Source organism: Uranotaenia lowii, chromosome 2 (assembly GCF_029784155.1).
Source record: "Uranotaenia lowii strain MFRU-FL chromosome 2, ASM2978415v1, whole genome shotgun sequence".
In the NCBI taxonomy this organism is placed as follows: domain Eukaryota; kingdom Metazoa; phylum Arthropoda; class Insecta; order Diptera; family Culicidae; genus Uranotaenia; species Uranotaenia lowii.
In genome coordinates, this window is record NC_073692.1 from 188823482 (window position 1) to 188849086 (window position 25605).

General features: G+C 34.9%; 2 protein-coding genes across 3 annotated transcripts in view; one reads left to right on the plus strand and one right to left on the minus strand.

The window, feature by feature from the left end:
• LOC129748297 (protein gustavus) overlaps positions 1 to 25605 on the plus strand; it is a 738224-nt gene that overhangs the window by 282546 nt on the left and 430073 nt on the right. For both annotated transcript variants that reach the window (XM_055742842.1, XM_055742843.1), the window contains exon 3: positions 22440 to 22475. The gene's annotated coding sequence lies outside the window, so the exon portion shown is untranslated. The remainder of the gene's footprint in view (positions 1 to 22439; positions 22476 to 25605) is intronic.
• On the minus strand, positions 868 to 3001 carry LOC129742190 (uncharacterized). Its single transcript, XM_055734051.1, has 2 exons — positions 1015 to 3001; positions 868 to 959 (listed from the first exon to the last, which is right to left on the minus strand). Exons 1-2 carry the CDS (start codon positions 2999 to 3001, stop codon positions 868 to 870), a joined length of 2079 nt encoding a protein of 692 aa, XP_055590026.1.

Consider the following 25605-nt stretch of genomic DNA (forward strand, 5'->3'; position numbering starts at 1 on the left):
AAGTGCTTAATATTGGGAAAACACATAATATATAGGGGACTTCCCTGACTGCGGAGGCCCTGGGCCTCCGCATATGCTCCAACGACTTGCTGCGCCCTTCTTCTAAGAACGATGACATCCTCAACTGATCGTATAGCTCAAATGTAACAAGTTTGGCAAACTTTTAGCCAAGGATAGGTACTATGAGTGGAGCATAATAAAGCTGAGGTGGACTAACATGACTTCATTGCAGGACATCCTTCATGATGCCTTTTTTTCAGGGAGATCTTGAGGCTTAGCACGGTTGGCCAAATCTTTATGGCATGGTATGGAGGTTGACATAACTCGTTCTTGTAACGTGACGAAATGTTGTTCAGGCTTCAAATTTCCTTTATGCTTCTTCAATGATTCAATGCTTCAAACAGTAACCGACTTGGTTGGGGTTTGAATATTTCGAAGGTTTGAAAACTTAGAAAAGAATGGCTAGGATTTTTTCAACGATGTAAGCTTTTCACACTCTAATTTTTCAGGCGATAGGGGGAACTTCAAGCAATATGGGTGTACTTAATCTGTATGGTTTGTTTCTTAAAACGGTATGGTGTGAACTTAACTCAAATATGCATTCAAACAGAGCCTTCAAGCCTTGATGCGAAACTTAATAAGGCGCAGTGTATCTTAAAATGATTTGGGGTTTGAATAAGATTTAGTTTTACTTCAATTCCGTTTGATTGCTTAAAACGATTGGACTTAAGGGAGATCAAGATCACTTAAGAAGTGCAAACTTAACTCGAATTCAACATCTGACAAAATCTGAATTTTTGTTCATGTTCAATTTACTGACACAAAACTGACTCATTCTTGGGCAGGGTACTGACAAACCGTTCTTCTTTATTTCTGACTGTGAATTCTTAAATGCACTTCGTGCTCTTGATGAGGCATGTTTCCAGCTCCTATAACCATGGGAGTTGCTTCTGGAGTTTCTTGAATAACAGACTAGGGTATGTGAAACGTTTTGTGGAAATTCGAACACTCGACCTGACACAATCCAACCAAAAACAGAGTTGTGAAGCATGGGCCCATTCTTCGTGACTTTTCTTCGTTCATTCTTCAATAAATCCAAGTAATACTCGGCGCCAATGACAACATCGATCCGCTTTGACTCGTAGAAGTAAGGATCGGCTAGCAAAGCGGAATCTGGGAGTGACAAAGACGGAGGATCAAACGATGTCGATGGTAAATGTGGGGTAAGTTTAGGCAACACGAAGAACTGTATGGTTTCTTGGAATTTGGAGATTTTTGGTGCACGTGGGCAGACTTCAGCAAGTATGGTTTTCGTTGACAGTGACTCAGACGGCCCAATACCATGGACTGACAAAAACGTGGGTATTTCTTCGAGCTTCAGCTTTCTCGCAAACTCTTCTGTCATTAGACAATGCTGCGAACAAGAGTCTAACAGGGCTCTGGCTACCAGAGCGTTACCGTTGCGGTCTTTCATCTTGATAAGAGCGGTAGGAAGCAGAGTATTTGATGCAGGCTTAACATGTAGTGCTACATAGCTTTGGCTTGTGCTTGGCATAGGTGAATTGATTTGTGTGGTTGTGTTTGGTGAATTGTGTGTTGCATGCTGTGGTTGAGTGTGTGTTTCCGTAACTATTGGTATGGTTTGTTGTCTTTGCTGATGATAGGCTTGCTGTGGATAAATATGGGTGCTTTCTTGAATAGGTTGTGCGTTTGACAGTTGACTGAGTCTCGCATTCGACGGATTTGGAACGGAGGATCGCGTAGCATGAAGCATAGTGTGATGCTTTTGTTGACACAACCGACAACTGCTACGAGTGCAGTTCGTCGCAAAATGACCATGCTGCAAGAAATTTCTGCAGACTCGACTTCGATTGGCGGCTTCAACACGTTCAGATATCTTCAATCGAAGGAATCTCTGACAGTGAAACGGTGAGTGCCACGTTTCACTACAGAAGGGACACTGGTTTGACGACTTAAACGTGGTATAGCTTGCTGATTGGGCTCTTGGCTGATGATGATCTGCGAAATTGTAGCGGGGTTCTGTGGATGGAACAACTGACTGCAGAACGGAACAGTAGCTGCGCAGAAACTTCTTCATGTCCTCGTATTTGGGTACTTCTTTGCAGTTGTGTTGTGTTTCCCAGCTTCTTAAAGTGACAGAGTCCAGTCGCGAGCAAAGCATGTGAGCTAGAATGGTGCTCCACCCATCGGTGTCCTCGCCAACCTTCTGCAGCATCAACAAGTTCTTCTCGAACTCACTAATGAAATTGTTGATGCTCTCAAAACTTTCTTTCCGAATCGGTTCAAGTGAAAACAATGCGTCTAGGTACGCCTTCACTATAAGCTTCTTATTCTCGTATCGTTCTGTCAGAATCTCCCAGGCGACAGCGTAATTGACGTCTGACAGTTCGATAGAGAGAACCTCCTTAAGGGCCTCGCCGGAAAGAGATGACTTCAGGTATGTAAACTTCTCCATGGGAGCGAGTTGTCCGTTATTATGGATAAGACTTCGAAAACTATCACGAAATGAAACCCATTCACTGAGGTTTCCACTGAAGCTAGGCAGTCGAATTTCTGGCAGCTTAACTCTCGACCCCATGGAGGAATGTTCTTGACGATGAAAGGAATTGTCGTCGTTTGGAGCTTGTTCACGTTTATGTTGAAGTTTCGTCAGCGCACCCTTCAACTGGAAGAAACGGTCCTCGAAACTCAGCAGCAGCATGTCGTTTTCTTCCTCACGTTGGGCTTCTGCTTCATCCTTGGCATCGCCGTAGAGCTCCTTGGCCTTCTTCTCTTCGCTTTCATAAAAGATTAGCTCGATTTTACTGCGCACTTCATGAAATTGATTAAACACAGGTTCTAAGGCCTCAAGCCTAGAACAAATCTGACACTCATCACGTTCTGGTTCGTAATTCTGTATGAATCGGTCGACACTGTCCATGAGAAGCACTATTTGCCGTTCTCTTTTCTGTAACAACTTCAACTGAACATTTTTCGCCATTCTGACCGGAAACTTTGTCCACTTCTAACTTAAATTTAAACACTCTGACCTTTCAGAGCTGAAAAAGCAGCGATTGAACCCAACTTTCCAATTTCCAAAATATCTGACAAACTTGGACCAAATTTGTCCAAAACTGACGAATTTCTGACTCAAATACTGACGTAGGCGAATTAATTATTGAAGTTCAGGAGTTTATTTTCAAATTCTGACAAAATATCGAACGATTTTCGATTTCTGACAAATCAGACACCCTTGGACCCGATTCGTTCAATACAGAATTACTAATAACTGACTCAGACTTCCAATTTCTGACAAAATCAAACTTGTTCCTTCAGACAAGTTCTTGAACTGACACGTTGTTTCTGACACAGGCTTAATATCTGACAATGTTACTGACAATTTGTATGCAGACTCAATTTCTGACAGGATATAGACAAAATTTCCGTCAATATTCACTTAAGAATTCTGACACAGGCTTAGTTTCTGATTCAGACTTAATTCCGACAAGATTCAGAAAAGATTTCCAACACAAACTTAATTTCTGATTCAGACTTAACTCTGACAAGATTTCCGACTCAAACTTAATTTTCTGACAATCCAGACTTGATTGTTATAAGATTTCCAACTCAATTTTAAATTCTTCAGCAAACTTGTATTTTCTGACAAACTCAAACACCTTGGACCCAATCCGTCCAGTACTGAATAGTTCTGACCAAAATATCTGACTTGCACCTTCTGTGCTTCTGACTTGCACCTTAATGTGCTCTGATACACCTTATGTGCCTCTGATTTAGGGTATTTGCACTTAATTTTGATCAACTCAACGTTCCACCCGATCGCGACGCGAATCATGAGACTAGCAACCCGATATTGACAGCAGCGAGTGGGCACAACCAGTGTAAAATGCAAAGTAAAAATGCCAATCAATTACCAAGACCAATTCTAATTTAACGGACAGGGCACACACTTCATGCAACTTAAAAGACAAATTCACTCTTTAATTCTTTATTAATTCACACTTTCTGGCCTCATGCATCAAGCCTTTTTCAATACTTCCTTGCTCAATTCCAATAAATTGCTCCTTCAGACGTTGCGTCGTTTGCTGGTTGTAAATCAGCTGTCCTCTGTGCGCTGCTGTTCAATCAGCTGTCCGGTATTCCGAGTATCACTTATTGTTCAAATATCGCGATGGCTGACACTAGAGTCCGATGCACTTAATTGCATCCAAGCCAAGCGAAGTTAGCGTCCTAAGCGGTGCACTTTAATTGTCTTCAACAACAATCACTTCAGTCCAGCACAGCGATGGCGAATTCGTGAGTGCAAAATGGTTCACACTTTTGCTGCTGAGCGAGCGGCGGTCTTCACTTAATGTCCGATTTTTATTGTTCCGGAACCACTTTTCCGGACGGTCATCCGGCTCGAAGGACCAAATGTTTTGGGACCGGAACACTTTCGGACCGAATTAAGAACTCGCGATTAAACTTAAAAACAGTTTTTCTTAAACTGATTAACGACACTTTATTTCGTTTCGATTGGGGGTTTATTGGGTCGATGTATACACGGCGGTGGTTTCGTTTTGACTGTTTGGTTTAAATTGTGTTGTACACAAAGTGGCGAAACAGAGAATTGTATATAAACCAAAAGTTCCCTATCATTACAAACAAACACATTTTCATATTGTTCAAGTATTAAATTTAGAGAGAAAAAAGCATAAACTAGCAGTAAACATTCTCTTTCGCTCTTCCATGAACAGAGCTCATCTCTTCTGAGAGGTGTTCTAGATGTGTTTCGGGATGGTCTAAATTCCCGCAATTTTCTTTGTTCCTATACCACTAGGCGGTGAGATTATACTCAAACAAAAATGATGTTCTTTTATTCAAGATTTGTTGAAAATGAATGATTTTTGAGCATGTCAAAAACAGGTTCTAGATATTCAGGTTTTTTTCCAAACCACTCTTGAGTGGTAAATTGATACGGACGTTGCTTTCTCACGGAATCATGGGCCGGAATGGCCACTTAGAGACTCTGCGGAAGTTTCGGAACAACCATGGCTTAAAAATCAAAAGAAATCGATCCAAAACAAATCTTTAAGCTTCCCGGTTTCACTCATATCACCTCAGAATGGACTATCTGATTGGAAAAGATCGATTGACAGTCCAAGTTGGCCACTTTACTCGAAATGCACAAAGAATTTTGCCCGGTTGTTTTAAACTTGTTTTAAACGATTTCTTTTTTTGCACGTTTAAAAAAAAGAATCCAGTGTATAGTACTGAGAAAGGTAAACATCAATTTAAACTATATTTGATTTTTTATTATAATTTATTAAAATACATTTCAGGGTCCTTCCTTCTCCTACAGAAAAGACAAAAGGATCAAACAATATTTTTCTCATCAAAAATTTAGATTTATAGGCTTCAGGTTTACAGAACACAAAAATTCAGAATTGGAAAACAAAAACTAATTTATTAAAAAAAAAAATCAAAAAATTATAAAACTAGGGCTATTTAAATCGGTTAATTTATTTGAAAATCAACTTAAAATATGTAGATGAAGAAGATTAGATTTTTAAGATTTTAGAAGGTTTTTTTTCAATGAAAAGCCTTACCATTTTAGAACTTACTTTTAAAGTTCAATTGATTACTCAATGGAACAGCTTTTTTTGATGAATATATTTTAATGACTGATTTGGATGATTTTGGTGACCTGGACTCTAATCTTTTGTTAAATGTTGTATATCTCCCATAGTTTTTATGATTTGGAAATAGGAATTGAAAAATGAATCAGATTTGATTGGAATCAATCATTGCCAACTGATGAATCAACAAATCAACATGAAAATTTAAAAATGATTCTGAATTTGTTTAATATTCTCCGTTCAATTAAGAAATAATATTTTGTCTATATATTAAACATAATTTCGGAGGTACAACGATCTTAAAAATCTAACATCACATAAGAAATTTCAAAACAAGGTTTTATTGCATTGTACAATTTTTTTGAGGACTGAAAAACGATTTGACTTTTGCTTTAAATGATATGAAAATTTAAATTGGTTTAAATTTCCCGTATTTTTATTTCTATAACTCGCAGAAGTAAAAATTACTTGCGGTCTTCGACTTCTAAAAAAGTTGATCACAAATTACTTTTATTTTCAAAATTTTGGTAATGTTTTAGAGTTTTGTCAAAAATTGCAGAACTTTCCAAATCATTTTTACCTATTTTCAGAAGTTATTTGAAAAACAAAAGCCGATATATGAAAATGAATTTCATATAACGTTTCGAGGAATCTAAATTAATCAAAAATTCTTTGCATCTTTGAAAAAAAAACGCGAATTTTTTGTTTTGTTGTTTTGAACGTAAAGATGAGCATTTTGAAGAACAAGTAACATTAAATAAAAATGAGGTTTGGTTTTTTGAAAAAATATCAGCATAAAGTTTGTAAAGACATAAACGTTTTTTTTTACCACCAAAGTGATTAGTATTAAAGTAATGGATTTTAAGGCTTAGTTTTATCTTGTTTATTCTGTTGACTTTCGTGAATCCCTCGTATTAACACCTGTCACATGGCTTAAGGTTTGCGGAATTGGAAATCGAAATCGACAATTTAAAATAAGTTTCAATTTGTGAACGTCCTATAATGTCTTACAATGAAATTTCATGGATCTAGAGGTATAGACTAAAATCCGCCAGAGGCGAGCCAATTTTCTGACATGTTTGTCAACAACACATCCGTTTGCATGACCTCGACAGCAAGGTTGCCGAAGATAATTCTGTGATTTCACTCAAAAACTCTGTGACGGTTTTCTGTGATGCTTTTTTCATTAATTTTACTCAAAAGTCAATTAGTCAAAAAGTCAAAAAGTCAATTTAAATTACCAGTTTTATTTTATTTTTCTAATGCAATAATACGCAATTAATATTGACATAAAAAAAATAAATTTTGAAAACACGTCCAAAATTTTGAAATTCTATGAAATTTCTTTCATCACATATGAAAATGTGATCATTTTCAGGTACAAAGATGTACCAAGCGATTTCATAACATCAGTATTGATTTCAACAGAGCAACACCTCCCTGTGTAACTGGTCTGCTCGGAACCTTGAGCGGCACTGATTGCTTCTTCATCTGACCGTAAGTTGCGGCAAACCCGAAGCAATCGACCATGTGCTCGCTCGGCTAAAATCCCGAGTCGATGGGTGGGGTTAGAGAAACAAGAGAGATCAATAGAGGGAAAGATCACATGCGGGATATACATGGTGTTTCGATAGAAGGTCCAGCAGTTGATCGGCAGAGCTCGATTGCTCGTGTTCGCCGGTTCCATCACGTTCACCGTGGTGGAATTGGCTAACGCGCCGTTGTACCGAAGGGGAGATTGCAGGTTCAAGTCCTGTCGGTGAGCCGTTGTATCCTTTCGAAATTTTCATGATATTTACGGCTTGTGTTCTTTCGTTCTTTGATAGTTCATGTTTCTCTAATTTCTTTCATCACATATGAAAATATGAAATCTTTGAATATTTCTAAAATTCTTTGTTCTGTGACACAGATTCTGTGGTGATAATTGGCTCAAAATTCTGTGAAATTAAAATTTTTTCTTTGATTTCGGCAACCTTGCTTGACAGTCTTATCTCATCTGACATAGCGAAGACATTAAATTTCATGATTTTTTTTTAATAGAGAAGTTTGCTTTCACTACTGAAGATTATGCGTTCAGAATATTTTACATTGCATTGTAGTTTATTTCAAAATAATATATGAATAAATACTAAATTTACTTATAAGAAAGGATCATGCTCAGTATCAAAACTAAGGCAATCGCCTCCATTGCCCCCCTACTCCCCCCCTTCTTAACCCGGCTTTGGTCTTAATCTATTTTCTTTATTGTCAGTGGAAAAACATGTACACGACATATAAAAAGCTTATTTCTCAAAAATTTTCAGCTCTCAATACAAACTGGATAATGCATCATGTGAAGATTGAAACTCTTTTTTTTCTAAAATCCAAAATTTTGGATTCAAATATGATTAGACTCAAATGGATATGCGATCATAAACACCTTTATAAAATATACAGCTAGATGATGAGCCCAAATTACTGTAAGAATTTGTGTTTTTTTTTAATTTCATGTTTGGCAACAAACGACTAAACAATTTTAGCACAATTTTGCGCTTTATCAACTTGAATCATACTTTAATCATATTCAGGTGTCAGTCTGGGATAAAATGCAAATCAAAGATTCATCTTTTAAATCACGTTTACATAAGCTGGAATATGATTGTTTGCAACACGCGTTTGTTAATTTTAAAATTTCATCCATCCAAACATTAATTTTTATGATTTCAGCTAGTAGATTTTTCGTTGTATTTTTTACCCCTAAATGTATGCAACACCCTTATGGTTTTAATTTTAATCATTTTCGACAGAAAAAATGTAAAATTTAATTCGAACAAATCCAGAAATTGGTACTTTATGCTAAATAGCATCACAAATGTAAAAGAACAATAAATTTCAAACGTTCAAAATTAACATACAATTAATTAACGTGGAAGATTGTATCATTCGTTTGAAAGTAGCATACTTATGTGGTAGCACCTATCATCACATCGTCACATAATCGCCATTCTTCGAGCGTCCCTCTCAAAGTGGCCAACAAGTTTGCGCAAAAGTGGTCAAGTTCATTGGCAGAGTTCAGGGACATCGAGTCTGCGAGCTTCATCGAAGCTAAAACATGCTGAAATGCTCCAGCAGTGACGTTCTCTTCTGTTCTGGTGGTGAATACATGTGCTTTTGACTGTTCTTCGGTTAATTTTTACTAGTAGGTACCTTATTACTTTTATTACCAATTTTTTGATCGATATCAAAATCTTAACCACTTTAAGTCAAGAAGGTGATCGAATCGTATAATTTAGCGTTGATGAATGATGTGAAAAACTTTCCTAAGTAATGATACCGCCCGAGGAAGGAGAGACATAATATTTACAGTGAACGGGTCATAAATCACGTCATGCATGTGACATATTTTGCCAAGTGCGATGGCCGCAAGGATGTGTCGCCGTAAATATGTCCTCTTCCTATCTTTACGACCCCATAATTAAAGCGTACCAAAGATAGGTTATAGGTAGATACTTATTAAACTCATTGAGCACATGATGGGCTTAAGCCGTAGCGAATCTACGAGCCACTGCGGGAATGGGTTCTTCACTCTCGAGCCAAATGAGACACTTTATCGAGTAATTAACTTGGCAAGTGGAATTGTGATTATAGACATTTTTTCTTAAGCAGGTGCTGTTCTGTTCTCTCAGATTTCATCTGGGATCTCAAGACAGGTCGATTAAGAGGTCCATTATCTCTTCAACTCATGGATGTACTCAAAGTTGCTCACTGGAAGGAGCAATCAATGGTTAAACCTTTCAAGCTTCGAGACATCAACCAATGCTCAATTAAAGCACAATAATAATTAAGAATCGGACATTCTATGGTTGTTTACTTCCTTTAATCGTATTTCGGCAAACAAAGATTGTTGTTTACTTTATCGAACAATTTTCGAACGTGTGATAATCAAATTTTTTTTTACCAAAAATGCAACAAGTTCAATGCTCGGTACCAATCAAATAAACAACAAGACAGCAACAACTTAGTAAGCTATTAAGTGGCCTTTAGCCAAATGCCACATTTTATTAACCATAAACAGGTACAGGAGGTAGGTACCTATCTATGTCGGTACCCAGATAGTAGTTGATTCGGAACATGAATGGACCACGACACGGGACAGACCCACCAAAACATTACGGTGCAAATTTGAATACGCACGCTTCATTCCACTTTTTTTTTAGTTTGGTTTGTCCGGTGCGTTTTGTTAATTAATAACCTGTTGGGCCGTTAAATGATACCTGCTGATGGCAATAAAACTGTTCTGGTTGGGTTCTGGAAACACTATCTGATATGGTCCGAGCCGATTAAGTGTACTTGGCTGGCGGTTGTTTTGTATAAAATGTAGTCTTGTTTGGATCAAAGCTTGAAGATTTTATTTCTTACATCATCCCTTTCGCAAAATTCAATCTCAAAATTCAAAGATCACATTTGAGTCGAGTCTCAATGAAATTCCAAAAGATTCTAAGGAAAGTTCGTCTTTTCAGCTAAACAATCCTAACATATGCTGATGGTTTACGATCCAGAGTTTGTTCCTTTGAGTATATTTTTCAAAAATTTTCTATCTAGTAAGGAGTGTATTCGAAAAAAATGCAACTCTATGATTTAAGAATCATTTTTGAATCCATAAAAAGAAACTGATGAAATTTTCAATGAAGCTGCCTAGTAATGTAATGTGTACATGTGCAAATTTTTGTGACGCTCTGTTTTGTTAGTTTTGTGATAGCTTTTAATGAAGAAGTTTTTCGACTTTAATTTTTGAGCATCAGGTGGGCCATGTATACTATGAACCACACTTCTCCAATCAAGACTATTTTTGATTACGATTTCTGTTTCCTGAAGCTTGACTCTAAAAATGACTCAAAGTTCTTAAATAGGTAGTAGTTTTGAGTAATTTACCTGAGTGTCCTCTTTCGGCACAAAATCATCATATTTGACTTTTTGTAACTCCACCACAGGTTTTTCCTAATCCAACAAAAACAGAGCAACAACTATGTTAAACCATTTGAAGAGCTATGCAGGAGACACGATCATATTTGGAGCAAGGTTGCCGAAAGCACAGAAAAATTTATAAATTCACAGATTTTTTTGAAAATTTTCATCACAGATTCTATGCCACAGAACACAGAATTTGGGAAATATTCATAGAATTCACAGATCTTTTAAAAATTGTACGTTTTTAAAAAAAAACATGATAAGAATGGTAATGTTTATTGATAAATGAAAAAAAAGACTTAATTTTTCATGACTTTTCTAAAAAATTTATGCTAGTTTCATCACAGAAATCCATCACAGAAATTTTAGGTAAAATCACAGAAAGTCAGATTTTTATTCGCCATAACACAGAATATTTTTCGGCAACCTTGATTTGGAGGCAGTCTTCTTTGAATATATAGATATTCATCGTGTAAATCGTTATGAGACATTGACAGATTAGCTAATCTGTCTGCCTGCTTTAAAAAATCGTCAGCTTTCTCAAGTAAAACTTTTCATTTTTTTCCACTTGTTTATCTCCAGAACATCCAGACGAGACTGTCAATGAAAGTTTCTGGCATGAAACCAGCCAGGTGCCCGCTAAAGAGTTCGTCTTGCGGTCTATTTCGAAGTTTAAAAAAACATCTCTCCGCTAACGGTCTAAATATCTCGCACACGATTTGACCACCGTATATTGTCAATTTATGCAGTGGCAGCTTTTTTACTTTGTAGAAATGAAGTTAGGCCTGTTCATAAGTCAGATAGACAAACCAGTTCGAAAATTTATGTTTTTAATCACTTTCTATACTGATATTAAAACCACTCACATTCCTTTACTTCATGGAATAATTAATTTTACCTTTTATTCAAATTTTAACTCACTGTTAGATCCTCTAGGACTTTTTAAACAATTTTTCACATGAATTTCGGTCAAAAAGTTGATTTCCCGCTTGTTTTGGGTCTTCCACTGGGACTAGTTTTTTTTAATACTGCCAAAAAAAATTTAATCTATTAGCTCTTGAATTAGACGCCATCTCAAAAACTACTGAACAGATAGTCACCAAATTTTGTACGAATACCTTTTATATAATTTAGTAGCTTCACCAAAAATTTTATCGATTTCCATCCATGCATCCAAAAGATGTTTACAAATCAACATATATATATTTTTTACGAATACTCTCCTTATACTAATCCATATTCCAGTGGTCAGTGAATAGAATAACAGTCCTCTCCATATTCCATATGACATAGTCGCTAATTTATTAGGGTCACAAAACCTTCAATATAACTTGGTTCATTTTATAAAGTTTGAGTATTAGCATTTTCCAAGTGCATCTTTGTTTATTAAGAGTTCTGCAAATAAATTTTCCAAGAGAACGAAAAATTCCACATAAACTTTTGAGGTAATTTACGACTGCTTAAAACATGAACCCCCAAAACAACAGGCATTGACTAGCGTTTACGAAAATCCAGTGACCAGATAGTAAATAAATAAAACGAATACGAAGAGAAAAAAACTTAGATTAAGTACGATTTTCTCATTACTATGAAGTACTTAGTGTAGTAAGAAAATTAGGAATTGAATTACTTTCAACTAGATGTTAAATAAATGAATATATAAATAAATACATAAATACAAAAACAATCCTATAACAGTTAGATTGAGCTTGCTAAATGGTTCGGTTTACCCGCACTTGCTTGGATAATAATTTAAAAAAAATCGGAAAGATCCGGGCAGGGCCGGATTTAGTCTTCGATGGTGCGGGGTAATTTTTCTGGGGGGCTCCTATTTTTGTTTTCATTTTTATTAAATACTTGCTGATCCCATACGAACTCCGTTTCGCGTTCAACTATATGTCATGAACAGTTTGTATGAAAGTCAATTGCCAAGCATAATTGCAAAAATATTGGGCGATCACTTTTTTTTGTCTTCTGCTAATGAATTTGAAATAAGAATCATTTGACCGTGCCAAAAAACCCCCGTGTATAAATTTCGATTGCCAAAAGTTAAACCCCTTTCGGTGGCCTCTTATACATTCTTTGATATCTGGATTCGATTGCCCGCCCCTCAAAACTTCCGTGTTCACATATTCAATCCAATCCATTGCATAATTACGTCAATATTGCTAAAAACAGTGAGAAATTAATTAATATGGACCCTTTCGTCGACACCTGGCAAAACATTTGACGTCTGAAATCGATTGCCCGTCCTTGCAAACTACCGTGTACAAATTTTCATCCCAACCCAATGTATAAAAATGACGATATTGCAAAAATATTGAAAAGTTAATATGGACGACCCTCTTTGCCGGCCCCTTGCACTGAATTTTATACCTGAAATCGATTGATCGTCCCTCGAAAGCCTCGTGTACCAATTTTCATCTGAATCCAATGTATAACAACGACAATATCGCATTAACAGTGAATAAATAATATGGACGACCCCTTTGGAAGATCACTGATTTCAATTTGGATAAGTGAAATCAATTATTTGTCCTTAATAACTCCTATGTGCAAAATTTCATCCCAATCCGATGTATAAAAACGTCAATATCACAAAGTTATTGAAAAGTTAATATGGACGACCCTTTTTGCCGGCCCCTTACACAAAATTTGATACCTCAAATCGATTGCACGTCACTCAAAACTACTGTGTACCAATTTTCATCTGAATACGATGTATAATAACGCCAAAATCGCAAAAATAGCTAATAGTTAATATGGACGACCTCTTTGGTTGACCTCTTACACACAATTTGTCACCTGAAATCGATTGCTTGTCTTTCAGAACACTCATGTGCAAATTTTTATCACAATCCGACGAAAAATAACGTCAATATCGCGAAAACAATATTTGTCTTGTATGGACGACCCCCTTCAGAAGGGGTCATTCGAAAATTTGAAAACATTTTTCATCATTCCTGGTCCTAATGAGCATCCATGCCAAATTTCAGCTCTCTAGCTCTTAAGACGGCTGAGTCTATAGAGGACAAACAAACAAACAAACAAACAAACAAACAAACAAACAAACAAACAAACAAACAAACAAACAAACAAACAAACAAACAAACAAACAAACAAACAAACAAACAAACAAACAAACAAACCCACAATAATTGCTTTTTATATATAGAGATATATCTGACAGATTTCAAGCCAAATTGACAAGTTGTTGGCATGACCCTCTCAGAATTATATGAATTTTTGTGGGCATAAAGTTCTTACCTAGAAAAGCATACTTAGTTTTCCCAAAAATGATCGAGACTAACATTTGAAAAGTGCCAAACTATTCAGGCAACAATTTTATAAACATGTTTAGCTCGAAAAAAAAAACAATTACTACATAAATGTGGTTTATGAGAGATTGAAAGAAATGATTGAATTTTTTAAAAAAATATTGTTTTTTTTAAATCCTACACTGAAAAAAATGCATTTCAAAAACTCAAACTCAATTTTCCAAAAAAAAATCAATCTCAGAATTTGAAAAAAAAAATTCTTATCCGGATAATAATAAGGCCCAAAAGTCGTCCATACATTGCAACCTGTGTATATTTGAGGGAATAAAAATTCTCCAACAATAACAACACAGTAATGTAATTTTTTTCAGTGTAGATTCCCAACCTTTGATCAAATAAATTAATATTAATAAAATAAATAATATTAAAAATCTATGTATACATTTACTTTATTTTGTTGTCTTATCAAATAAATTAAAATTTTAGGGCCACCTTCAGAATTTTATTCAATCATTTTTCTTGAATACTCCACCACAGACCACATTTGTGTAGGAATTGAAATTTTAGAGTTGAAAATTTTCATAAAATGTTGGCCTGAAAATTTTGGACCTTTTTAAATAATAGTCTAAATAGTTTTTGGGAAAACTAAGTTTGCCAAGTGCCTTAACTACGTGAAGGCTATACATACACATGCAAAGTTTCATTCAATTCTGAGAGAGTCATGCCAGATACTGTGTCGAATTGGCACAAAGTCCGTCATCTGTATGATTTTTTTTTAACAAATAAAAAATCTTGTTTATTTATTTTAAAAATAAATTATATTTTTGCCTCACAAAGTACCAAAGTATTTTTGCCTACAAGATATTACTGCAGATCGTTTATTCAAGCTCGAGAGATCAATCCTGATTGAATTTTCCTCATCACATTAAAGTTTCAGTTAAAAAAATTGGAGTCAAAATTTTTTGACAGACATACACCGTCTTAGCCGATTTAGGCTTTACTGACTAAATAATTGACATGATGATATCGAATGTTGGAAGATATGATTTTGAAAATTGAAATATAAAAGACCGTATTCGCTTTTAATTATCAGATTTTCTAAATCTCTGGATCAAGCTACGTACTTGAATTAAAAAAAAAAGAGATAAGAATTTAGAATAAGTGATAAGTTACTGTTTCAAAACTGCGAAAATTAGAATTTATCTCAAAATAATGAAAAATTATATTTCTTTTCAAATTTAAAGGATGTTTTGGATACAGCCTGATAGAAATAACGATTTGTTCAAATTCATTGCTTTATCAAAAGTTTAAAGGTATGGAACGTTTCTTTGCCATTTCACCATTTGCTTTACCCATATGAGGCCTTCAGAATCAAAGGCGAAAAATTGCTAAAATGGTTAATTTGGAGTATATTTTTTAAGCATAAAGATTTTGAATGAATCCAAAAGCGCCGATGTGGTCTAGTGGATAGGCTGGCGCGAGTCTGGTATTGGTACGCCAGGCGTACTGGGTTCGATTCCCGGTATCGGCAAGAAAAACTTTTGGGTTCGAATCGCATAAGCGGGCCGACAGGTAAGATGTGTTTCATTATATAACTGACTATATAATTGGAATGTTCAATCAGTTGCCAGCTGGCCAGGTATATACACGGATGCCGGAATACCTGTAAGTAAACTAGCCCACCTGATTGATTAGTTCTTTCAAAATATGCCTACATCAACACACGCAATACATTCACCACATAACAGTTCATACGAAGCCATGGGGTCCGGGTATGGTGGCGCGCTGCATTGGAGATTTGTCGAACCTAATAATCTAAGGAATGTATGTGAACCCATACTTTGGCAGAAACTGCGGTGAATCCGTGCACCCATGGTGGATTACCAACATACATACATACATAAAGATTTTGAATGATTCCAACTATATTTGGTGAAATTTTCAAATTTATAATTTTTTTCCTTTATACTTTTCCCATCGATCGAAAGTTATTAAAACAATCTGAAAATGTATTGAAAACTAGAAAAAAGAAAACTTCAAAGCGCGGTTTCTCGAAATCAGCTTTGTTGCACGTATAACTTGTTGGCTCTTCTAAGTGCCTTTATGTCTATTGAAAAGCGTACTCTCTAATGTGAATTAAATTGATATCCTCAATGTATGTTTTCGCACTCGATATTTTAGAACTTTTGAAAATTTTTGTACATTTTTTTAGCAGGTTATGGAGGCATCTGTGGAAAATTTTATTAAAAATTTATCTAATGCCATAATTTACACAATTTATTTCCAATAAAATGTGTATTACATATGCTGAGTCACAAATCCCGTGGCCCGTGAGAAACAAAAATTTGATATGTGATGATAATGCTTCTAAATAAGTTCTACCCGCTGATTTTCACCATCTTTCATTTCATCTAACTTTCTATCCACCTATAAATGTTTCATAATCTTTAGATGTCCCTACTAAAAAGGACATCACTTTCCACCGGTAAAGCCGATAAATTAAAGTATCAAACATAAATTATGGTGATAAATCCTTCATAAAGTTACAAATCCTGAATTAATTTATATTTGTTAGGGGGCCTCCCGTCTAAGTTTAAGGTATAACATATTTTGAACTTTTAATATAAGGAGTGTATTCAAAAAAAAATTGAACACTTCGTGATATTAATAACTTTTTAATGCATGAATGGAAATTGATGAAATTTTCTGTGAAGTTAGCTTATAATGCAATGTGTATGCGTATAAACTTTGTGACAATCTGCTAAACATTTTTTGAGATATCGCTCAATACTGGAGTTGGTATAAAAATATTTGGGGAAGGAACGAGAAAAATCCAGGAAAGTCCCAGTGGGAGACCCGAAAACAGCTGGAAATCAGCTATACGACCAAAATTCACATAGACAATCGCCTCCCTTAATCCGACGTTGGATCCGGGTTAAATTAGGTTGCCCGAATTTCTCTAAAAAGCTTGTATTTTGCCCTGATTCATTTCCATTATTTGCAGAACCAATCTAAAAACAAGAATTAATTTATTATAACTTGCAATTTTTGCAGCCAAAAATGAAATTTTCGTTCAATTGTTATCAAATACACTACTGGAAATAAGTATAAAGACAACATTGTTTTTACTGCTCTTACGTTTACAGTGTAAACAACTGTAACCTAATGTTAGTCAATGTAAATGTTGTGGTGAGTAGAATATTATCTGTGTGTCAGAATGGGTTAGAATGCATGTGTGCGTGTCAGAGTATGAATATTTTCGTTTTGCGCCTGTAATTAAGTATAAAGACAGCTGTTTGCTTCTGTTCAATTTCGTTCGCGGAGGATATTTTTTAACGCTGAAAGTGAAAAGTTTTGCTCAATACAAAGTGAATTGATGGCGACAAAGAAAGAAAACATCATTGGTGAAGGTTTTCACATTTTATTTGATATTTACAGGAAAATGCCAAAAAATAGCCCTTTGAGCGATTATGAGAAGGGAAGAGTAGATACTCTTAGAAAACAAGGGCTAACCTTGCGTGAAATCGGCATCAGGATTGGTAGGAGTATGGATGTGGTGCATAATTATCTGCGGCTAGGCGAAAAATATGCCACAAGAAAGCGATGTGGACGTCCATCTTCCCTGACGCCGAGGTGTAAGAGGGAAATAAAACTACTGGCGGTCCACCAAAAGCTGTCTTCTGAGGAAATCAAGGCGGAGATGAAGCTGACAGTATCTGGACGTCGGATTCGGCAGGTTCTCAAAGACGATCCTAATGTTTCCTTCACCAAAACAACGCCTGTACCAAGACTTCTTGCACGTCACAAAAAAGCCCGATTTGCTTTTGCCGAAAAGTACAAATTTTTGGACCAAGAGTGGTCAAACGTGGTGTTTAGTGACGAGAAGAAGTTCAACCTAGACGGGCCAGATGGTTTTAGCAGCCGCTGGTACGACAAGAGGCAGAAGACGCCAACGAGAGAGAAACAAAACTTTGGTGGAGGATCTGTCATGATCTGGGCCGGCATAAGCATGGCTGGAAAGACACTTGTTTGTTTCATCTCTACCCGGATGGACTCACAGATGTATTGCCAGCTATTAGAAGAAGTTCTAGTTCCATTTTCGGAAAAATTTATGGGCGAAAACATGGTTTTCCAGCAAGACAATGCTGCCTGTCATGTGTCCAGTGCTACGAAAGAGTTCTTTGAACTTCATAACATCCCTCTTTTGGAGTGGCCAGCCTGCAGCCCGGATCTAAATCCAATGGAAAACGTTTGGGGGCTTCTCTCCCGTAACATTTTCAAGCATGGCCGAAGTTATGAAACGGCTGGACAAATTAAAATGGCGATTCAGAACGAATGATCTAATCTGGATCCGAATGTTTTGAAAAGCTTCATAACTTCTATGCCACGACAATTGCAAGAAGTCATTACCAAGAAAGGCGATGCTACACATTATTAAAGTCCTTTGTTTTTGAAAATCAGATCAATAAAAACGTGTTTTTCTAATAAAATAGACTTGGTCTTTATACTTATTTCCAACCCAAAAATCCATTTTTAGAGCATATTTATTTTAAGATGCATGAATCTTGCGAAACAACTGTATTTCAAGAAATGGTATTCTTCTATGAATCTACCGTGGAGAAGTGTTGAATTGAATAATCACAGGAAAGTAAAGAATTCCCTATATACAGCTTGTCTTTATACTTATTTCCAGCAGTGTATACTCTGAAAGAAGTCCTAAATTTAACACAAAATCTGCTGCTGCGTTTAGATGTAACAATAATGTTCTAAATGTTGGTTTTTTTTTATATTAGTTTAATACCAAAAGGGGCATCATGCTACAGCAGGGTTAGATGTAACATTTGTACATCACAACATTCATCCAATTAAAATTTTATTATAATGTTATTAATTTATCGCTAAACGATAACAAAATGTTAGTTCCACACGTCGTGAGATTTTGAGTTTTTGAGTGTTTTTGATTCTCATGGAATTTTTGAAAAATCGAGCCATCGATGTACATTTTTTTTTACATTTATCGATGCCGTAAACATTTTACCCAGTATGATGGATTGGCTTAATCATATCACCTACAAACTTTATATTGCCTCTACTATCATTAACTAAAACTTTTGGGGTAAAAATATTTTTCGGACAATCACCAATCTTTTTAAAATAAATATTTTTATAATTCATTTACCAGAGTCAGGCCTAGAAGGCATAAACATGCAAATCAAAGATCCACCTTTTAAATCTCGTTTCCTTATGCTGGAATATGATTATTTTGCATCACGCGTTTGTCAATTTCAAAATGTTATCCACCCAGACAAAATTTTTAATGTTTTCAGCTAGTAAAATTTTATGCAGTAGTTTTTACCCCTAAATGTATGCAGCACCCTTATGCCTTTTCTTCAAAAACATTTTTGACAGATAAAATCTAAAATTTCATTCGAAATTTTTTGCAACTCACCTCTTTGTTTTGTTAGGGTGAATATCGCATGTTTTTGTAAAATTATAAATATCTGGTGAAACCAATATTTTTTATGACTACTTCAATTTGATGTCTCAACAATCATAAAATTTTTGATGTGTAAGCAGTATGATTATATGTGGACATTAGGTTTTGAGAAACCATTGAAGTTGAAAAGTGTTGCATGATGACCCAGTTGACGGTATTTTTACCCAAATTTGTCCGGATATTACCCGAATTCTGGGCTGCCCATTTAGAAATCAAATGCCTGGGTTATTCGAGGTTTTCAGTTAAAATAGCTTGGAATTGCATGGCCCGGATATGTAGGGGAGAGGGGGGTATCGTGGGCCATGGGGAAACGTAGGCCACTTTTAATATCTCAGATGTGTGTTGAGCTAAAAATCTCAAACCAACTGTCATCGTCGTCGCTTTGCGTGAGCATATATTCCTATATGTTGTTGACTGAAATACGCATCATATGCTTCTTTTATTTATCAAGCTAAAAAAGAAGAAAAATTTACTTACATAATTAAAAAAACACCCGCTAATTTCATCGATGGAGAACCTAAAGTGCATAACAAAAATATGCTCATACGCTTATGATCTTAGTTTTGTCATGATCTTTCAGGTGGAAAAGGAATTTTTGATGATACATCAATAAGTCACACAAACGCAATCAATATGCAAATCATAGCTTGTGGGGAATCGTGGGCCACACATCTTGAATCACCTATATTTTCATGTTTTTATACACATTCAGAACTTAAAATAGGTTTTTCCTATCTCAAAGTTTTCTTATGCCAAATGAAGAGTTATGAAAAATATTTTGTCCATCCTATATAAGAAATTTTGCCAAAACGTTCGCAAGCCAGGTTTTGGAATCTATGCGATCATACACAGCTCTCTTTTTTTTATATCATCTGAAATTGCTTTAAAATAACGAAATGAATTATAAAATCACAGTTTTGGGTCAACTCATAAACTTTGCATGTTATTTGGTCAATTTGGATTTGGTGGCCCACTATTCCCCACCATTTTTCAAAATCCAAAAAATATCACTTTTTTTCAAATAGTCAGAATTTGAGGAAAATAACTTATTAAAAATTTGAAAAAATACCTTATGATACCTTGAAAATGCAGAAAACCATACCATTTTTTATTTTCATTTTATCTTTTATAATAAAGAAGTTATGGAACAACGAAAAAAAGTGGCCCATGATTCCCCACTCTCCCATACAAGAAACAATCTGGCAACCTTAGATTTTCAGAATCTCCGCACGTGCCAGCGGGAAAAGTTCATTCACGCCTAATTCAGCGGAACGTTCGATTCCAAGTATTTACAGCTAACTCCTCCAATCTTTAATCTAGGCGCAGTGGCTCAGCATATATGAATTACATTTAAGTACAAGCCTTCCCTAGAAGTTGATCGTGAGTGGCATTATGTTGAGGAAACTTAAAACAACACCAACAATGGCAACAGGCCAAAGAAATTCCAATTGGAAACAGAGAATCGATTAATTGTTGATATGCGCGTTCTTCTGTTCTTTTCTGCATTCGTGTAGTCTTCCAAGACTTCTTAGGAACTTGCAGCCACAATAAGGTAGCCGCGACGTCATTGAACTTTTTGAAAGCAACATTGTTCTCGGATGAATCTCCTTCTAGCCCGATGGATCGATCGATCCAGCCGATTGGTGATGCCTCCGGTTTAGTTGGGATGTTTACGAAAGATCAAGACCGGGGAAAATTCGTGTTGTGAGCATTCATCGCTTCGGGCTAGAGAACCTTGGGGTGCGTCCATTATATTTGATCATGATTATGAATTCTTATAATTTAGATTAAAATATAATCTAAAAAAAAAACTAAAATGCTGATAATAACGTTATCCACTGTCATTGAAGATAAATAAATTTTATGTTAACTTTACTCAACTTTCCATATGTAACTTCTTAAAAATTCTCGTCATTCCTGGGCGATCCCCGAGAGCTCTCGACTGTTCCAGAAAATGTCGATTCACAACTTACTCGGCAGCAGATACCAACAACAGAATGGGGGGCCAATCAATTGAATGCATACAGGCAGGCGGTTTAAACATAAAATGTTCAGCACTTCATTCCAATCGATCGGATGCTGGATGCTGCTTTTGTTTTCAGTCTCTTCCATACTCCTACTCTAGGTTTTGTTGTTAAGTATTTTCTCCCTTCTGAAGAAGTCTATTCTTTGCCATTATTTACGGTTATTGAACTCGTCGATTTGAGTAAAGTTCATGGTCAATGTTTTGATAGGTTTTTCTACTTGATGTATGGGAGAGGTTTTTCTAGGAAATCACTTGGAGTCGTGACATATCGATGAACATTATGCTTTTAAACTTTTTGCCAATGCTTATTTTTTGTTCAAACAACTTCAATATACAGACATTCGTTAAGATAAAATTTGTTAGGTAAGCTGTAATTTTAAAATTAATAAATCAATCTCACATTCAACAACGACTAACATGGATTTAATAATTTTTCGAAACTAAAGTAGATTTCTTTCGAGCTTTGACATGGCAAGCAAAAAGTTCCGGTCCAAAAGTCTCCCATGTTCCGTAGAGTGGGTTTACTTTTAATAAAAACCTTAAACGCTCGACTATACATAGACTGTACGTTTGCAAATAAAAAAACACAATGAATTCAGATCAAGTTCGATAGCAGTACGAGGAAAGCCCCCAAAGCGTGAATCATTTAGTCGTAGAATAATTTTACAGTTCAAGGATACGATTCGGTCTCTGGTCGAATTGGGCTACCCCCCAATAGCATACTTTTATGTACATACATACGTATGGTAAACTTTTATTTTCAGAACATTCAATTTCTAGCTGCTGCTACATGCCATTTCATGCTTCAAATGTTGGTTTATTTTGGGTGCTCCCTGGAGCGATAATTGTTTCACTTCGATAATCTTGAACGGGGGCAATGGCATGGCATGGGAGCTTTTTTTCTTTCATAAAATAAGTTAACTCGAAAATACGTTTTGCACAACTTTTTTAAAACTTTTGCTTTTTTAGATGCTATTTATTTAACGTTGTTTTTAAAAAATCCTCCTCTTTTTCTTACAAATAATCTTACAAGTTTTTTTTCGTTTTTTTTTCAGGCATCAAAATGATATTCATTAAACAAAAGTGATATGGTAAGTTGATTCATTGAAATATTTATCAATTGTACAGAGGGTTTAAAAAAAAAAAACTTGTAAAGAGGAGTTATACAAGGCTGTGAATCATTCGGATTTTCACACGACGGTTACCAAATATTCGAGTGAATTGATTGTAGGAAGGAAATTCATCACATAATCAGACCGATGTTCAGAACAAATCCAGGCGTTTTATATATGTATAATGCAAAGCGATTTTTCAGCGTTTATCAATATTTGGTGTTTAGTTCTGATTTTGATATTTATATCTTCTTATTTTTATTAGTGAATGAAAACTAAGCTTTTAACCTATGGGATTGAGCCGTTTTAAATAAATGAATTAAAAAAAACTACAATTTTTCGAAAAATATGTTAAAAACGAACAAAAAGCACTCAAATCAATCTGACTCTGAGAGTTAGTCACTGAATATGATATTCCTACAAAATTCTATTTTTGTTCTCTTAAGTTGTTGAAAAGCTTTTTTTTTGTGAAAACAGAACTTCAGTTTTAACTAATAAGATTTGAAGACGAAATCATGCGATCTTCATCATGAATTAACAAAAGTTTAAAATAATAAAAAGCTAATTGACGGCAAAATGGTTTTTAAAACAATATTTTTGTTTTCGAAAAACATAAGAAACTAGCTGACCCGGTAAACTTCGTTCCACCTTTAAATTAGCAAATCGTTGCAAATGTTAAACTCCATCTACACGTCCTTAACTTCTTCGTGCTCGTGAATCAGCCTCCTTTCCATAAAATGTGGGATGGAAAAACCCTCGGATATAAAAATTCACTTCATTCCGACTGTCCGTTTATACGTGATGATGTTACAAAAAAAAAAAAACGCCTGCATTTTTACGCCACGTTCCTAAGAAAGTGAGATTTTCGAAACTACCATACAAACCATCTCTGACCCGAAAAATACTTGGATTCCAAATTCCACTTCATTTTTACCGTCCGTGATGATGTTATAAAGAAAACGCCTGCATTTTTATATATAATATTGTGTTTGGATGCTTCAAAATTGAATACATAAAGATAAACGGATTTATAGAGATTTACCTCTGTTTTTCGCCAGGATCCTGAAAAAAAGTTTCGACTATATTGATTAAGCCCGGAATGGGTTTTATTAACACTGATGCTACCAAATTTTGATTTTTGTCAAACATGTTCTAAAAATTATTTTTTTTTAAATTCAAGATCAAATCAATTTTTTTTTAATTTTTTAATCAAATTTTTTTTAATCCAAGATTAAATTATTGCTTTGACCCTATTCCGCTCTTGAGTGTCAATATAACATTATTGGAAGTTTGTCAGTTTGTAATTTCATTCGAGTGCATCCAAATAAAAAAAAATCTTCGGGGATCCTCAATGAATTCTTGAAATCTTAAATTTTGCTCCATTGTTTATGGACGCACTCGAAAGTCCAGTAAAAAAAACCCAAATCAGACTTTGAGTGTCAATTTGACACTCTTGACTAAAACCAACTTAGCTCTTTTATTTTTCAACCGATTTTTACAAAATTTGTAGCTTCGGAAAGCTTTTGATGTTATTCAAATAAGTTTTCCAAATAATATTCACCTACAACAGTTCAATTTACTGTTATTCTAAGTCTAAGAAAAAAATCCGAAATAACCTGCTTCGGAAAAAAGACTGTAGATCAGCTGCTCAAAAAAAAAATATTTTCTCAGTATTCAAAAAACCTGAACTTAGAAGCTATAGTGCAACGTATAAGGATATATTTCTTGAAATTTTTCAAGATCATGAACTCAAAAAATGTGAAAAAAGTGATGTAAGCCCGTACTTTTCAATCAATGAACCGCAAAAATTGTTCCAGACAAAGTTAGTTATAAAAGACAAATTTTGTAATACCAGTTATACCAGACAAATTTTGAAAACATTTAATCAATTTGCAATTTTTCAAATTTTCTAAGTCTTAAATTCAACTTTGCGCTAGATTTTGAGTATATTCAAGCAGGAGTTTTGCAATAAATTTATATTCATTAGTGTTAAGCTCATCATAGTTTTGTAAAGTATCACAGCGCTTATGTAATAACATCACCAGAATTGATATGAAATTACTATTCTGATGAATATAAACTCATTGCGGAAAACTTTCGTTAATATATTCAAAATCCAGTGCAAAGTTGAATTTAAGTCTTAGAAAATCTGAAAAATTGCAAATTGACAATAGGTTCGAAAAACAACTAGTTTTAATTTTTTTTTTTTAAGTCCTTTGATTCGTATTTTGTAAATCTAAAAATGCAAAAATGTGTAAAATCAAGTCAATTTCAAATTTTCTCTTGTGTTACTTAAACAAATTTTACGATTCATTAATTGAAAAGTATAGTTTTTACACCACATTTTAATATCTTTTGTGCTCATGCTCTTAATTAAAAAAAAAATATTCTTATTTGCAACGTATAGCTTCTATCTAAAGCTTTCTTGAATACAAAGTGAAATTTTTTATAGCATTCCGTAGCTGATCAATATTTTTTCGAATCATGTTTTTTGGATTTTTTTCTTAGACTTTTAATAACAGAAAACTAAAGTGCTGTAGCTGAATATTGTCTGAAAACCATTATTGAGTTACATCAAAAACTCTCCAAAACTACAAATTATAAACAAACCGTTCAGGAAACAAGAGAGATATGTTGGTTTTAGTGAGAAGTGTTAAATTGACACTCCAGGGACTGTAACGGAAATAAAAATTCTGGGACGGATGAAGGTTAAACATTAATCAAAAGTTCTGTGATTTCCAGCAAATCTGTGAAATGAATTTAAATCTTCAAGATTGAACGTTAAAAAACACATTCTAGTGCTGCTTGCAATAAGTTTGAACTTTTAAATTGAATTTTCTTAAACAGCATTGTTTGGAAATTTTTAATATAGAGTAGTATCTATGGTTCCAGATTATTTTGGAAAAAACGCAATCTATAGGGGCTCTCATTATGCACGATTTTTATTCAACTTGCTCATTCCGGATGACAACCAGTACTGGACACAATGGCTCGGTACCAATTCAACAAAGTTAAGATCGTACCGAATAAGATAAATCCGGAAATTGATCCTGTGGCGATCATCAATTTCAAAAGAGAACCGTAATTTTGGTGCACTTATTATAATTGT

Excerpts from the sequence above, each read along its gene's own strand:
- LOC129742190 (XM_055734051.1), bottom strand. The coding sequence starts at position 3,001 with ATGGCGAAAAATGTTCAGTTGAAGTTGTTACAGAAAAGAGAACGGCAA. Across the intron at positions 960-1,014 it reads TTTTGGTTGGATTGTGTCAG|AAACTCCAGAAGCAACTCCC; the intron begins GTCGAGTGTTCG and ends CTGTTATTCAAG.